The sequence below is a fragment of the Microcaecilia unicolor genome, chromosome 1, assembly GCF_901765095.1.
Source record: "Microcaecilia unicolor chromosome 1, aMicUni1.1, whole genome shotgun sequence".
Taxonomy (NCBI): domain Eukaryota; kingdom Metazoa; phylum Chordata; class Amphibia; order Gymnophiona; family Siphonopidae; genus Microcaecilia; species Microcaecilia unicolor.
The window spans coordinates 768520908-768538235 of NC_044031.1; the positions used below are offsets into that span (position 1 = coordinate 768520908).

The 17328-nt window shown below is 40.6% G+C and overlaps 1 protein-coding gene across 1 annotated transcript in view; it reads left to right on the forward strand.

Moving 5' to 3' along the window:
* The window catches only part of NOX5 (NADPH oxidase 5), an 82944-nt gene that overhangs the window by 4218 nt on the left and 61398 nt on the right, over positions 1–17328 (forward strand). The window contains exons 2-5 of the mRNA XM_030190470.1: positions 152–302; positions 4252–4462; positions 6525–6759; positions 15009–15166. Coding sequence (XP_030046330.1) covers positions 152–302; positions 4252–4462; positions 6525–6759; positions 15009–15166 — 755 coding nt within the window. The remainder of the gene's footprint in view (positions 1–151; positions 303–4251; positions 4463–6524; positions 6760–15008; positions 15167–17328) is intronic.

Here is a 17328-nt window from a genome sequence, read left to right on the forward strand (position 1 = left end):
TAGTAAAAGGGACCCCTAGTTTCTACCATTGTGCAATGCATTAGTTACTCCTCCAAGAGAAGTGTTTTTAGTAGCACTGTGATATCAGTTTTGTGCTTCAGTTTGCAGATGTGTAAGACAGAATCACCTGAACTTTATCCCCCACTTTCAGTCTTTTTTTGCAGAAAGGTTCTTTGCATTATTTGATTCGGATGGCAGTGGCTCCATCAGCCTGGACGAGTTACTGAAGGCCCTGAATCTCCTTATACATGGAAATGAGACAGACAAATTACGATTTCTCTTCCAAGTTTATGATGTGGATGGTAAGTTGAAGGAGGCTGCAGCGTTTGTACCCTTCCCGAACTTCCACAGACATCTTACTAGCTCTGCAATTGGGATGGCAGAGAAAACCAATCTTGTTAAAAGCACACAGAAGAAAATTAAATTGCTAATAAAAATGCTGTATTCCTTTTAATAATTTAATAGGTTTGCTGAACAATTTCAACTGGTAATAAACTAATTTACAGTGAAGTCACTTAAAATGCAAATAAACCTGACAGAATCCTTTGGCTACAAGGTCAAAGACTGAACAAAGAAGTGATTTGTTTGCCCATCAAAACAGATCCTTCAGCTACTAATGGCAGGTGATCCGTGTTCTTTGCTTTTTGGTTCTGGTTCTTCTTTTCCCTATTTTCTGCACTGTCTTCAGAATGAGTCTTCATTTACTACCATCCAGCATTTTACCTCTTTCAGTTTTAATTCTTTAACTATTGCAATGTTGTACAATTTCAGAAATGGCAAAACAGCGAAGATGACTAACAAAAACCAAAACAACAAATAAAAAAAATAAAAAAAATAAAAAATATAAAAACATAAAAATGATAAAATATATATATTTAAAAATATAAATATATAAAAAAGACGACACTTTTTTGATGTGAAAATTAAAAAAATATATACTTTATTAACCATAGAAAAGTAGGGAGAAAAGGACTAGGCACAGCTGTGTTTCGGCCGTTCAGGCCTGCGTCAGGAGTCTTCTCACCATGTGATGGTTGCTTATTCTATTCATATATCAAAGGAATTTATATATCTCTTTTAAAATGTTGTAGCACTAAAATACACTCGGAATAATATAGAACGGAGAGCTCTGAGATTTCATAGGTATGAGACGCTGCTCTGAGAGATTTCATAGGTATGAGATGCTGCTCTGAGCTTCTCCAGATATAAAAGCCTGTCCTGCAAGTAGAAAAGAACTTTTATAAAACTGCATCGCCGTGTATAAGGAAGCACATCAAAAAAGATCCCATGGAAAGGGCAAAGGGTTGTGGACTTGATATAACAATCAGCAGTTTCCATAGTCCTTCCCAGCTGTACAGTTTAGGCAGTTGCCAAAGTATAGGTATGCATTATTTTGCAAAATACACGGGTACACAAACAAGGCAAGTGTATTACAGGGAGTTTCATGGGACCCAAATCTAGATAGGAACAGAGGCACCGACTTGTCTTTATAGAACACTGGCATAAGCAGGTATACGAGCCTAATATTTAGGCGACCGCACTTTGAGCGCCTTCACTGCCTTTATGAAAGAACAATCAATAAAATCCCAGGTAGCAATGACCAATGCTAGAGGAGCTCAATCAGTGTAATTAAGCTACAGAAGAAAAATGGTGGCAGGTTCTGGAAACTGGTGCCAAGATGTAGATGCTCCAATGCCGTGCACTTAACACCAATTCAAGCAGAAGCCATTATCGGTGCATCTAAAGTTAGTCGCTAACAGCCACACCAAGTTCATGCATTTGTAATTGTTGGCATGTAATCGCGTCATGAAGTGCGCATAACTTGTAGTGTTCTATAAATTGCTTGTGTATCTCATGACCCCCCCTCCCTTTGCACTTATGCACCAAGCGATTGTGGCTTGTTTGTTACAGAATTACAGGCGGGACACGCCCTCCACGAAACGTCAAAGAGGAAGAACACAGGAGCAGAGGGCTTGAAGTCAGTTTGTTGCCCTCTGCTCCTGTGGCGCCACACGTGTCTGTGTTGTTCTGTAACTTACATGCACAATTGGCACCTATCTTTAGACACCAATTTATAAAATTGCCCTTCATGTGAGGACCGTCAGAGAGAAAATGGGTAGCAGCAGTCACCTTTCAATGCCAAAACTAGCTCCATCAGCCATTATAATCTCCACCTTTTCAAACAGTATCACAAAAATCTTTTTGTTTGTCTTAAATATAATCTCGTCTGCGCCTTTGTGTTACTTTACCATAGGCATCCGCAAATAAAATTACCCCCAACCTGACTAGTGAAACCCCCTCAAAGAATTATTTTGCTCGAGTAAACTGATTGGGGACATAAAAGGAAGGATTAGTACAGACAGCTTGAATAAACTGCCAAAACCCCAGAGTAGAAGATATAAGCTGTAATCTGACACATTAGTGGATAACTGGGTAATTGTTTGTTTTAGCCAGGTCTGAGGGAACAGCAGGGGTGGAACATGCAAATTACTGGTTTCACTGTTGGGAAATAGTCACAAACTATATTATTTGTGCACATAAGAACAGTTTTCAAGGCAGAAGAGTAAGAATGCATGTGCTAAAAGTATATATGTTGTACAGAAGTGGCAGGAATGTGTTCAGTGGAGACAGCAACTCTTCGCCATGATCTGAAAGGGTAGTGTTTCGACTAATCCAAGAGCTACTTCCTAGGTTCAGGAGTTGAAGAAACAAGAGGAAGGTTCTTCAGCACCACTATCCAGTTATGCACTGCTGAATATCCTGTGGGAACCTTAAAGTGTAGAATCTGGTGCTAGAGGGTGTGGTGGAAGCATTTAGCATAGCTGGGCTTAAAAAGGGTTTGGTCAAGTTCCTGGAGGAAATCCATACACTGTTATTATCCAGGTTTACTTGGGAGGCCATTGCATGAGTGAGAAGGATTGGGCTACTCTTTGGCATCCTGCCAGGCCTGAATGAATTGGTCACTGTGGGAAATGGAATAATGGGCTTGATGGGTCTAGGTTCTGAATCAGTATGTTCTTATGCTTTTTTTTATGCAACAGCACTGTGGGGACAATCGGATAACTGAGTGTAATAATGTAGATATGTCGATGTTGTGTGCTAGAAGCTAATTCTATAAAGATGCTGGTTTAGATGCCTACATTTTGGTAGACCTGCATTAGCCACGTCAATGGTAGGTGTAAATGGGCGAGACTAAACGAAACAAACTTTGCGTGTAGCTTGTAGCATCCTATAAGGTACATGCCACATGCCTATGCCCTTCCATGCTCTGCCCACATGTCCCCCTCCCTCTTAAGTTACTTCTTAACCAAGTTACACGCCTACAGCGTGTGCCTACCATTTACTTGTAAAAACTCCAACCGTATTCTATAAATGTAGGCGCCGTGAGCGTTTGTACAATGGGGGGGGGGGGATACTCATTCTTGCTAACTTATTAGTCATTTTCCTCGTTTCTGTGCCGTTAGCATATGTAAATGTACAGAGCACCAGCACTTTCATGGGCAAGCAAAGCAAAGAAGCTTGTTTTATAAGGGTACATGTGAGTGGCACAGAGCATAAATACATGGGTGTGTGGGCAGGTCCATTACCACACCCTTTCTGCATCTGGCTGATGTGCATTCCGATGCCGGGTTGGGCCAGTTTCTATCATGGAATTCGGATGCCCAGATGCAGTTAAAGAATCAGTTCTCACTGCACAGCATTGGGGAGCCTAAAAGGAGGTGCTGCCGCCTCCCTTCATGTTTAAGAATAGCTTTTTAGGATCATCAGTGCATCTTTCAGATTTTCCCATTTCCAACTACACAAGGACTAGAGAAAATTATACTGTAGGTGAGTAAAGATGTTTTAACAGCTCTAAGAGGTAAGAAATTCCATTTACAGACATGGGCTTCTCATAGGCGTTGGCCTGAACAATATTTTCACAAAGACACCATCAGCAACTACAGAGCTCAGGGGCAGGGCTGGAGGTTTTTTTTGGCCCCTCCAACCAATTCCCCTGATTCTCTGCCATGAGCTTACCCTTGGTGCTTTTGTTAGAGGTGGGGATGAATATGATAGGAGTAAAGCCTCGTATCTGCTTTGTGCAAAGGTCCAGAAGTTCTACAACAAACGCTCTCCCAGTCTGCTTGGGCCGTTGTGTGCATTGACTTTGCCCACATGTATACTGAGCTGCTGAGAAAGACCGACGGGGCGACCTTAGCTCCATTGAGAGAGTTTGGCTGGGGTGCTTTAGCTGACTTGTCTTTTCCCCAGGGAGCGGCTGTATAGATCCAGGCGAGCTGCGCACAGTCTTGAAGTCCTGTCTCAGGGAGAGTGCGATCTCGTTACCGGATGAAAAGTTGGATGATCTGACCTTGGCCCTGTTTGAGTCTGCTGACAAGGACAACAGTGGCTCAATCACTTTTGAGGAACTGAAGGAAGAGTTGGAAAGTTTTCCTGAAGTCATGGAGAATTTAACAATAAGGTAACCTTTTTTTTTAGTAAAAGAACCCAAGCAAAGTCAGATCATGTAGCAAATTCCACAATTCAAAAAGGTGAAGACCTCAGAGAAACACCTCTGTCATATGAAAGAGAAACCAATCGGACCCGTTGGTGATTCAGTAAAGCAATATATTTTTATGACAGTAACATCTACTGTAAGGATGGACTTGGGTGATGTTTAACACCTATAGTTTCTATGCTTTTTTAGGGTAATCTTACGACGTGGAAGCAAACCAAATTAGTATCATTGTGTGGTTAACGGGGAGGCACTGATGGATCATAATTCAAGGCATATATTGGATTAAGGGAGCAAGTGGGATTTCATGGGGTCCTGTGCTGGGGCAGCAGTTGTTTTATTAACTTTGTTGAAGAATAATCTTCCATATTCAGTCACAGAGGGAGTAATTCTCTATAGGTGCCAGGATGATGTGCGTTAAGTGTAAGTTCTATAATGGCAGTTGTTACAGAACACTAAAGTCCGTATTTACACGCCAAACTATAGATGCGAGCATTCACATTAACTCACTGGCTGGTGTAAATTATAATATTCTAGAACCTGTGTATGTAACTGCCTGACACGCCCCAAACCCACCCACACCCCTCCCAGGTCCACACCCCCTTGGAGTTGTGCACCTTGGAAATTGTGCACGCAACTTCTCATAGAATGTAAGAACATAAACATTGCCATACTAGGACAGACTGAAGGTCCATCAAGCCCAGCATCCTGTTTCCAACAGTGGCCAATCCAGGTCACAAGTACCTGGCAAGATCCCAAAACAGTACAATATATTTTATGCTGTTTATCCTAGAAATAAGCAGTGGATTTTCCTAAGTCCATCTCCAACTATTTTTAAACCCTGCTAAGCTAATTGTCTTTACCACATTCTCTAGCAATGAATTCCAGAGTTTAATTACACCTTGAGTTTTTTTTTTCAATTAACATTAATTTTACATCCAATAAATGCCAACAGGAAAAAAAATCAAGTCCACATCAAGGGAAGGGTGGAGATATTCATTTAAGGAAAAAATACTTGAAAGGAAATCTGCAAAGATTAAACCATCTTCACACTTAGCTGACAATAGAAAGAAAATCAAGCCTGAGAGCTAAACATGAATTTGCCATAATAATAGGTCGTTCAATGTTCTCTCCTTACATCACAGAAATTTCCACTGAATCAATTGATAATAGTGTCTGTGAAAAAGTATATGTAATTCAGAAACCGTTCACAATCCTTATTAAATGTACTAATTAATTGTCCAAAGTAATAGCGAAAGACAACCATAACAGCTGACAGAACAAGTAGAAAAAGATGCCCAAACACATAGATAAGAATTGGATACTGCTCGACAGAGTCTCCATTTCGTTTCCTTATTCAGGAGCAGGTCCCCTCTGGAACAAACACTCAGTCTGGCGTCTTATGTAGTCAATTCAAAATGGTGAACTGGCCGCGTCTCTCTGTAACCAAGGAGGTGAACTACCAGTGGTCATCTGGTCATTTAGGGCACCTTTTTGTGACTTAAGTCATGATTGAATCGGTCTAGACCAAAACATCTAACTTTTAGCAGTGGACGTTTTTGCTATGTTCCATTATGGCGGAAAAACATCCAAGTTCTGGGAGCTCCCAAATCCTGCCCCCGACACACCCCCTTGTGATCTGGATGCAGTGGGGTTTCCAAAATAGCGATTTGGACATTTTGGCAAAAAAAAAAAAAAAAGTCGACCTGCCGCTTTGTGCTGCTTTTTAGAAGTTTTTCTGTTTCAAAAATGAGTCCCTAATTTATGCACACAACAGGTATTTATTCTGTAAGTTGTGCAAGCAAAACATTTGGTGGATAGTAAATAGGGTAAAATTCTAATTGAAACTCATTGTTGGTTTTGAGGTTAAGACAAAATGTTTTCACCGTCCAGTAGAGATGACCAGGGTACGTCGTTTTATTTCTCCACTGTTAGGCAGTCAGAAGTTCGCTCTTGGTGAAACACTACTTCTATCTAATGAGCCATGTCATTTTTTTCCCTCTTTCTGATGTATTTTCACTTCCAACAGTGCAGCCAACTGGCTTAAGCCCCCAACCGCAGAGAAGAAGAGGCAGACACCCCGATATCTGACACCGGCATACTGGCACAACAACCGTAACAAACTGCTGTTCCTGAGCTGCTATATCATTCTCAACCTCCTGCTCTTTGGCGTGGCAGCCCTCAGACACAGCACCACTGGCAAGTGGATCATGCTGGCCAGGGGATGTGGACAGTGCCTGAACTTCAACTGTACCTTCATTGTTGTAAGTGCTCAGCAATGCTCTAATGAAACACTCAGAAGTGTGGGAAAAATAGTTTCTTACTCACTGGAAAAACCAATTGATAGCATGCTATATTTAGTATTGTAGTTATTTTTACATTATGTGTGATTTTTTTGTATGCACTATATATGTGAGAGCTCAATAATACTGTATTTAATATGAATGGTAGCTTCTCACGAGGCTTATATTCTGGTGAGGGTTTGTAAGAAAAGTGACAACCCTTATTGGAAGGTCCCATCTTAAGATACATCTTTTCACCATGGCATTTTCCTAAACCTACCTGGACTTCCTGAGGGGAGAAGAATGTTAGGCATCTTCTGTTTTTAATAAAAGCAGGATGACTGCTGACTTTTCTATATTTACAATGACGTTCTTTTCTTATTAATCTTTAGTTTTTATTATGTTCATCATTTTGATTTATGCTGTAAAAAAGTGATTAATAAACATTATATATATATATATATATATATATATATATATATATATATATATATATATATATATATATAGTTTATATTTATTAAAATATATATATTGCAGTGTGTTCTCATTTATATCCACAAATATATTTTTTCAATGAGAATTTGATATAGCTTTGTCAATTAGAAAAGGCAATATTTCTCACCTGTAACAGATGTTTTCCAAAGACAGCAGCATTAACAAGACACACAATCCTTCCCTCCTCCCTGAAAGTTCCTTGCATTGAGTTGTGACATAAACTGAGGAGCTGAGAATATTCCTGCACCTGGAAAGGGCTGCAGCCGCTGCACATGCTCAGAACTCTTCAGTAAGTCTTGAGCTCTGAGAAAGCAGGTTTCTATAGCATCATATCAGACCAGTCCCTCCACCAGCGGATGGAGACAGAGGAAGAAAATAGTTCTTGTGACTCAACCCTTAAGGGTATTATGCAGCATAGAATGTTCAGTATTTCTCTGTCTCCCAAGCAGATGGATGATAGGCTAACAGCCCTGCTCCTGACCTGGTTTCTAACTAGTTTCAGTTGAGCTTTAACTGGCTTTAACTACCCTTTGGGGGCTGAGCCAGTTTTATGCTGAGTCTCAGTTGAGTTGAGGGTGCCTAGCTGTTTGAATCACAGTAAGCAAATCCAGACATTTATTAGCTTTCCTCAAGTAAAAAAAAAAAGGATTTTACTGTGTGCTCCTATTATTTGGTTCATTGCTGTACACTGCAATTTGTTTTAATTTTGTAATTTCTGGTGCAGTCAACTTAACTGTTACAGTAGCTGCCTGAATAGTAGATAAAGATTCTATTACTTTTCTCTCTGTTTAATTTGAATATCAGTTAAGCTAAGTCTGTTTTTATGTGCCACAGTCAATTATTAATTGTAGTTAACTATAATTAGTTTATCCTGTATGGAGTTCCTAAGAATCAACTGTTCTTATCTTCTTCAGCTGGCTATAACACTAGCGTGCACGCACACACACACACACACACACCCACACACACACACAAAGCTGTACAATTTAACTCTTGGCTGTGTTATACCAAATTTGATGGGCACACTCTGTTTCTACACGAGTTACTCATCTGGCTTGCCAGATTCAGGATAGTTGTATTATATTTTCAGTTACGGATATAGTGCAGCCAAAGAACTTTGATGATGATTCAGAGCTGGCTCAATTGCACATTTTTTTCCATTCAGCTGTTGTTCACTTTCATATATAGTGCACAGTTCCTTCTATATCTTCCTGGGCTTCTCAGCCCCAGTGTATGCAGTTGCCCACCTGGGTTGCAAATTTGCTCCAACCACCTGGGTTGCTCACTTGCACCTACTGGCATGGTTGCTCAGTTGCACCTGTATTGCGCAATAACTGCACCCACCGGCATTACATGGCGACAAAATCCACCTGTGTTGCACAGGATGGCAGCAACCACTTGTGTTGCTGGGGATGGGACCAACCGTCTTGGTTGTACATAATGGCGGCCATCTGTATTATACAATTGCAGTACTGTTCTGGGTTGCTTCCCTGTAGCAGCAACCACCTGTGTTACACAATGCCAGCACTTCTACTACTACTTATAATTTCTAAAGCGCTACTAGACGTATGCAGCGCTGTACACTTGAACATGAAGAAACAGTCCCTGCTCCACAGAGCTTACAATCTAATTAGGACAGACAAACAGGACAAATAAGAGATAAGGGAATATTAAGGTGAGGATGATAAAATAAGGGTTCTGAACAAGTGAATAAGGGTTAGGAGTTAAAAGCAGCATCAAAAAGGTGGGCTTTTAGCTTAGATTTGAAGACGGCCAGAGATGGAGCTTGACGTACCGGCTCAGGAAGTCTATTCCAGGCATATGGTGCAGCAAGATAAAAGGAACGAAGTCTGGAGTTAGCAGTGGAGGAGAAGGGTGCAGATAAGAGAGATTTACCCAGTGAACGGAGTTCCCGGGGAGGAATGTAGGGAGAGATGAGAGTGGAGAGGTACTGAGGAGCTGCAGAGTGAATGCACTTATAGGTCAATAAGAGGAGTACTACTACTACTACTATTTAGCATTTCTATAGCGCTACAAGGCATACGCAGCGCTGTACAAACATAGAAGAAAGACAGTCCCTGCTCAAAGAGCTTACAATCTAATAGACAAAAAATAAATAAAGTAAGCAAATCAAATCAATTAATGTGAACGGGAAGGAAGAGAGGAGGGGGTAGGTGGAGGCAAGTGGTTACAAGTGGTTACGAGTCAAAAGCAATGTCAAAGAGGTGGGTTTTCAGTCTAGATTTAAAGGTGGGCAACTTCTCTGGGTTGCTGCCCTGTGGTAGCAGCCACCTGTATCACTCTTTTCTAAAGTGGCAGCCTGTGTCGCTCCTGCTACCATAACCTCTGTTGTGTATTTGCAGCAGTCACTTTTTGGTTACCTGCAATAACTGGCTTGCTTCATAGTTACAACAACCGCTGGTACTAGTCACTTTAAGCAGACGCTTATTTTCTGTCTGCAACAACCACATGGGTTGCACAGTACTGGTATGTCATAGAGGCAACATCCATCCGTCTTATATGGTTGCACAATCAGTTGTGCTGTGCGACTGAAATGGCCGAATTTCTTCTTTACCTTCAGCAGTTGCCTACCTGTCCTAGCGTTCCAAGTCAATAATATAGCACTGTTCTAGTAGACAGCTTTGTAGCTCGACCACTCTGTCACCCTGCATAAGCAACTGCTACAGCAGCATTTATGACACTGGCTGCCTGTACAACACAGGTCCAGCGACTGTCTGTATGGCCCAGTTTCAAATCTACCTATGTGGAATCAGACCACACCTTGAGTATTACGTTCAGTTCTGGTCACCGTATCTCGAAAAAGATGCAGCGGAATTAGGTTCAAAGAAGAAAAATGATAAAGAGGATGGAACACCTGCCATATGAGGAAAGGCTAAAGAGGTTAGGGCTCTTCAGCTTGGAAAAGAGACGGATGAGGGGGGAGATGATTGAGGTCTACAAAATCCAGAGTGGTATAGAACGGGTAAAAGTGAATCAATTTTTCACTCTTTCAAAAAGTATATCTGACTGTTGTACAGTGTGTAGCAGAATGGGATGTAGGAGTTATCCTGAATTACAGTAAGAAGCGGTGCAAAGACGATGCTGAAAAGTGTGGATGACACAATAGAACCCTGAGGTACACCAGGAGGAGGGGGTGGAGGATTGGTGAAAAGAGCTTTGGTAGGTGTGATCCCACGCTATCTGGCCTTACCACTGGTGGTAGGCTTTGAGAATTGGTTTGTAAGTAGGAGGAAATATTTTTTCACTCAACGAACAGTTCAGCTCTGGAACTCTGCCAGAAGATGTAGTAACAGCGATTAGCGTATCTGGGTCTCAAAAAAGTTTGGACAAGTTCCTGGAGGAAAAGTCCACAGTCTGCTATTTGAGATAGACGTAGGGAAGCCACTGCTTGCCCTAGGATTGGGAAAGTGGAATATTGCTACTATTTGGGTTTCTGCCAGGTACTTGTGACCTGGCTTGACCACTGTTGGAGACAGGATTCTGGGCGAGATGGACCATTGGTTTGGCCCAGCATGGCTGTTCTTATGTATGGTACCATAGAGTCAACCAGAGTGAAGAGTTCGCAGTGTCCTAGATTGGGTATAAAAGTTATGAGAGATGCCAGATGAGAAGGGGAGCCAGCTGCTATTGACGCATTCATCTGGATGAGAGGGGAGTTCTACTGTTAGCAGTGTCCACTACTAGGATACAGGGGGAAGCGTATCTAGTGCTAGAAATACTGCAACAGACGTAGAAAGGAAAGTATTTCTTTTTGCTGTCTAGTATTGAACAAAATCATTCAGACTTTGTGAAAGCAACACACAGAGTTTAAGAACATAAGAATAGCTATACTGGGTCAATATCCTGTTTCCAACAGTGGCCAATCCAGGTCACAAGTACCTGATAGAATCCCAAATAATAGCAAGATTCTGGAATCCTAAAGAGTGACAAGATTCCATGCAGAATCTCAAAGAGCAGCAACATTCCACGTAGATCCCCAAAGAATAGAAAGATTCTGGAATCCTAAAGAGTGATAAGATTCCATGCAGAATCTCAAAGAGTAGCAACATTCCATGTAGAACCACAAAGAATAGCAAGATTCTGGAATCCTTAAGAGTGACAAGATTCCATGCAGAATCTCAAAGAGTAGCAACATTCCACATAGAACCCCAAAGAATAGCAAGATTCTGGAATCCTAAAGAGTGACAAGATTCCATGCAGAATCTCAACGAGTAGCAACATTCCATGTAGAACCCCAAAGAATAGAAAGATTCTGGAATCCTAAAGAGTGACAAGATTCCATGCAGAATCTCAACGAGTAGCAACATTCCATGTAGAACCCCAAAGAATAGCAAGATTCTGGAATCCTAAAGAGTGACAAGATTCCATGCAGAATCTCAAAGAGTAGCAACATTCCACATAGAACCCCAAGGAATAGCAAGATTCTGGAATCCCAAAGAGTGACAAGATTCCATGCAGAATCTCAAAGAGTAGCAACATTCCATGTAGAACCCCAAAGAATAGCAAGATTCTGGAATCCTAAAGAGTGACAAGATTCCATGCAGAATCTCAAAGAGTAGCAACATTCCATGTAGAACCCCAAAGAATAGCAAGATTCTGGAATCCTAAAGAGTGACAAGATTCCATGCAGAATCTCAAAGAGTAGCCACATTCCATGTAGAACCCCAAAGAATAGCAAGATTCTGGAATCCTAAAAAGTGACAAGATTCCATGCAGAATCTCAAAGAGTAGCAACATTCCACATAGAACCCCAAAGAATAGCAAGATTCTGGAATCCTAAAGAGTGACAAGATTCCATGCAGAATCTCAATGAGTAGCAACATTCCATGTAGAACCCCAAAGAATAGCAAGATTCTGGAATCCTAAAGAGTGACAAGATTCCATGCAGAATCTCAAAGAGTAGCAACATTCCACATAGAACCCCAAAGAATAGCAAGATTCTGGAATCCTAAAGAGTGACAAGATTCCATGCAGAATCTCAAAGAGTAGCAACATTCCACATAGAACCCCAAAGAATAGCAAGATTCTGGAATCCTAAAGAGTGACAAGATTCCATGCAGAATCTCAAAGCGTAGCAACATTCCACATAGAACCCCAAAGAATAGCAACATTCTGGAATCCTAAAGAGTGACAAAATTCCATGCAGAATCTCAAAGAGTAGCAACATTCTATGCTACCAATCATAGGAGTCAACTTTTCAAAATTATTGGGGGTGCTAAGCCCAATGGAAATAACCCCTCCCTGGACACATACAAGGAATTTTCTCAATTTTGGGGGTGCTCAAGTACCCACAGTACCCACAGAGCTGGCTCTTATGCTACCAATCCCAGGGCAAGCAGTTGCTTCGCATGTCTGTCTCAATAGCAGACCGGCTTTTTCCTGTAAGAAATTATCCAAACCTTTTTAAAACCAAGCTACACTAACTGCTGATACCACATCCTTTGTCAACGAGTTCTAGCACTTAACTATTTGTTGAGTGAAAAAATATTTCCTCCTATTTATTTTAAAAGTATTTCCATATAAGTTCCTTGAGTGTCCCCTAGTCTTTGTACTTTTGAAATGAGCAAAAAATCAATTTATGCCACTCAGGATTTATAACCATACTTTGCATGTGCTGTCCCAGCATGCTGCTTAGGTTTTATACATCATAAATTACTAGAAAATTGTATGCTGACAATTTACAGAAAAAGTACAAAGTTTTAACTCATCTATGTTTCAACATTTTTATTGATGACACATATTATTACAACAATAGTCAGGGGTACACTCAGTGCTGCCCCAAGAGTTTCCATCGTACCAAACAGCAATAACATCCATCATCAAACTTTTTTAATACGTTTTCTCCCCTCCTCCCTCCCACCCATCCCATGTAGCTCCCCACCGAGCCTTGTACTCTTATAGACTCGGTGGTGTCTCTTCGCCTTCCCCCTCCAGCATTACATCTAATATTTCAGCACTTTCCGTTGACATTACAAAATAATTACCACATTCCATTTGAGAAAGTACCTTAACTGAACCATGGTTAAACAAACAGCTAATACATGTGGATATCTTCTGTCAACAAATTGGTGTCGCTTCCCCCCCTTCCACCCCTCCCATGCCCATCTAGTCAATATCTTCCTCAATTAGTAATGCTCTGCTAATTTGCATCATACAAATGCCAGAACCATTGATCATACCTTAGCACTTCAGGCAGTTGAATATTCATTATCCGTGATACTATCATTTTTGGCTTCCCTCTCTTCCCCCCCCTTCCCCACTTTGACTTTGTAATTGTGTCTCATGTTTCTAATTATACTCTTGCCATGTATATAGACTAACCCAGTGTATTCAAAACGTGGCTACGTGCTTGTGGTGATATTTTGTGTAGGTATGCCCCCCAGATCTTCATAAATCGTTGGCGCCTCTTGGGTGTATTACGGGCGTCCTGCATTTCCCATAACATGAGTTCATGTAGCCTATTTCTCCAATACCAGTATGAGGGTCCTCTATCCATTGTCCAGCAATTTAAGATACATTTTTTCCCCAAAATACAAAGTTTACTGAGGAACATCTTTTCTTCCAACGTTCCTTTGTGCCATGTCGCCATGGAACTCAGCATCGCCCTTTCAAAGGATAGATCCACCCGATACCCCAGGACCCAGCCCATGAACCTGGAGAGAGCTATCCAAAACCCCCGTATCTCTCTACATTGCCACAAGCCGTGGCTAAGTGATGCATTTACTTCTGCACATTTGGGACACTTATGTGTTTCCACCACTCCTGCATACCATGCCTGCTTAACTGAAAAATATGCCCTATGTATGGTGCGGAAATGGCACTCCTGTAACTCAGCACTATGCACCACCCGTACCCCTCCTTGAAGTGCCGCTAATATCTTCCCTTCTGTTATTTGATCTTTCACCTCCCGACTCCATCTTTCAAATTTTAACTCATCTAAAGGGGAAAGAAGATACTGTATGCAACTTGCTGCCTTACTGACCTGTTGACAGAGGGGATCCTGCTCATACTGTTTCCCTGAATAGACTGGACTGCAGACATTATTTCAGCACCCATAAAGTTATTTTAAAAATTGTTCATTTCTTTTGAAATCATTATCATGCAGTTTTGCTTTCTGTGATTCTGCATTTACTGCCATCTAGTGGACATATAAATACAGAGCATGCACAGCCATTTGTCCAAAGACACTGGGGGGTCCTTTTACAAAGTCCTGATAAAAAGTGGCCTGCGGTCATGTAGGTGCGTCTTTTGGGCACTCGCTGGTCCACTTTTTACAGCATCTGGGAAAAAGGCCATTTTTGAATGGGCCGGGAAATGGATGTATGCAAAAATTAAAACTAGCATTTGTCTGCTTATGGCCTGAGCTCTTACCACCAGCCATTGACTTAGCGCTAATAGCTCACGTGCTACCTGCATGGTAACCATGCAGCATGCACTAACGTGGCCGTGCTGCCGATTACCACCGGGAACACCCTCCCCCCCCCATAGAAAAATACTTTCTACCTCCAGATTCAGTGCACGCCAAACTCGGAATTACTACCCTGACAGCAGTGCGCATTAACCCTCCTGTGGCTTTGTTAAAGGGCCCCCTGGGACAACAACTGAATAATCCAAAACAATAAATAACTTAATAAACAGTAAAAAACCCTCTGAGAGTAGTGATCTGAATAGAGGAGCAGAGGTTTCAAATTCTGTGATGCCTTTTTCCCAAGGTACTGATGTTGCGTCGATGTCTGACTTGGCTTCGTACAACCTGGGTTGTTCGAATTTTGCCTTTGGATCAGAATGTCATCTTGCATCAACTGGTCGGCTATGTAACTTTTATTCTCACTGTGCTCCACACCGGGGCTCATGTAGCTAACTTTGGTAAGTCGAATGTGTGAAGGTCTTCTCTCCCAGGTAACTCTAGCCTTTTTCTTTTTTATATTGAGTATTTCTCTGTTATAATGCAGGACCTTTTTCTGTAGATGAAAAGAATATCTTTTGTTTTGAACCTAAACAAACTGTACTTTCCCTGCTGTAACAACAGCCACTTCCTGGAAATAGCAGCGTAGCTGTCCTGTGTTTTCCTACTTCAGTTCCTTCAGTGCAGATTAAAAATGTTGTGGCAAGAGGACCCCCCCCCCCCCCCCCCCATCTGTCCTTCCCAGTCCCTGCTGTTTTCAGAATGAGCTACAAGCCCAGCCTTATTGTGAAATGTCAGGGAAGCAATCACAAGATTTACACAGAGAGACATTCTTCATTAAAGAAGTAAAGGTTTGAGCTTCTGGCCTTTAAAGGGATAATTTGATAGCGGATTTTTCATACTACATTTGCATCCAGCTGTAACTTCTAATTTGAAAGAGAATATGAGGATTTATTCTGAAACAGAAGCTTATGAGAACTCTTGGAGGGTGAGAAACTTGGCTTAACTTCTTTCATACTCACTATCTGTCTCCTCTGGAATTATTTAAAATGTACCTTACAGATATTTTTAAAAATCCAGAGGCTGAAAATATTTCCTTGGCTAATATATATTTCCTTCCCAGAGGAGATAAAAGATTAGGAGAAGATGGGAGGGTAGACCAATTAGTATCTCATAATTTTTGGAATCCTCTAAAGATGTAATGGTAAGAGGCTCATTTTCAAAGCCCAGACTTACAAAGTTACATAATATTTATTTATTTGTGACATTTATATCCCACATTATCCCAAACAAGTTTGAGTTCAATGTGGCTTACAATAAACAGTATAGGATACATAAGAAAGAATAATGCATAAGAAAGTCATTTGTTGTAAGAATCCAATTTTACAAGACAGTATCATAAACATAGTGGGATAGCTATGGATGTTTAACATTTAGAACATCTATTATGAATGAGAAATTGTACATGAAGCAAAGAGAAAGTTAATGGTAAGTAGAGTAATAACCAATTCAGGTAATAACTAATTGAGATATGGTTGTTGTTTTTGAGGGTTTGTTTGAATAGGAACGATTTGCGGATTTTGCGGAATCTAGTGTATTCCTGTATATTTCTTATTTTGGGTGGTAAGGAGTTCCACCATTTGGTTCCTGGGTAAGTGAAGTCTGCAGAGTGGACAGTTTTGTAGATCACTTTTTTGCAATTTGGGAGGTGTTGTCTGAGATAGTTTCTTGCCTCTTATTTAGTGTTTCTTTGAGGTAAGTTTTTATTAATGGTACCATATAGTCTGGAGCTGTGCCATAATAATTCCCTTGAATACTTTTAAACGTATTTTCCAGACCAAAATGTCCTCCATGAACACACTTTGCTTCAAAAACCTTCTTTTAGAAGATTTCGAGGGACTACGAACTTTTTCAAAACTTCTCTATCCGGAGAATTTGCAGATTGAGTATTTGTCTTAATTTAAGTACTTGGAGTTCTCCTAAAATTTCATATTGCTGTTGCAGTATTTAAAACTTTCTTTAGAATTATCTGGAACAACAGATGGTGTTGTGCTTTATATAACACTCACTTTTGCTGAAATAACTTTGGGCTTTTCTTTTTCTTGTTTCCCAAATATTCTTTAATCACAGCTGGTTCTATTGTGTGATCAAGATGAGTTCTTTAAACCATAGATCAAGATAAGTGAGATTGAACGCTGGACACTGAATATGCTTTATTAAAATTTTAAGAAAAAGAAAAAAAGACTTAAGAAAATAAAGTTCATGAGTTAGGGTACAGAGGTTTTTGACCAATGATTATCTTAATGTTTGTTGAGACCATAATCTCTTACAATAAATAAAAGTCTGCAGACAGTCTCGAAGGTCTTTCCTCCATCTTAGAAATTTGTTGAGCATTTTTTAATTCAATAAGATTTGTGTAGTTACCGAATAACCGGTTAGGTTTTTGAATGAATATTCCTTTTTGATAATTGTATTGGTTAAGAAGGTTCGCTGTAAAGAATGGAAAAGTCAGGGAGACAAAAATGGCTTTGGGAAGAGCTGCCAATTGTAAAGATTCTGGCAGAGCATATTATATGTGTTGGGATCCTGGAGGCACAATTTAAGTTATGGGACAGAATCTGCTTATT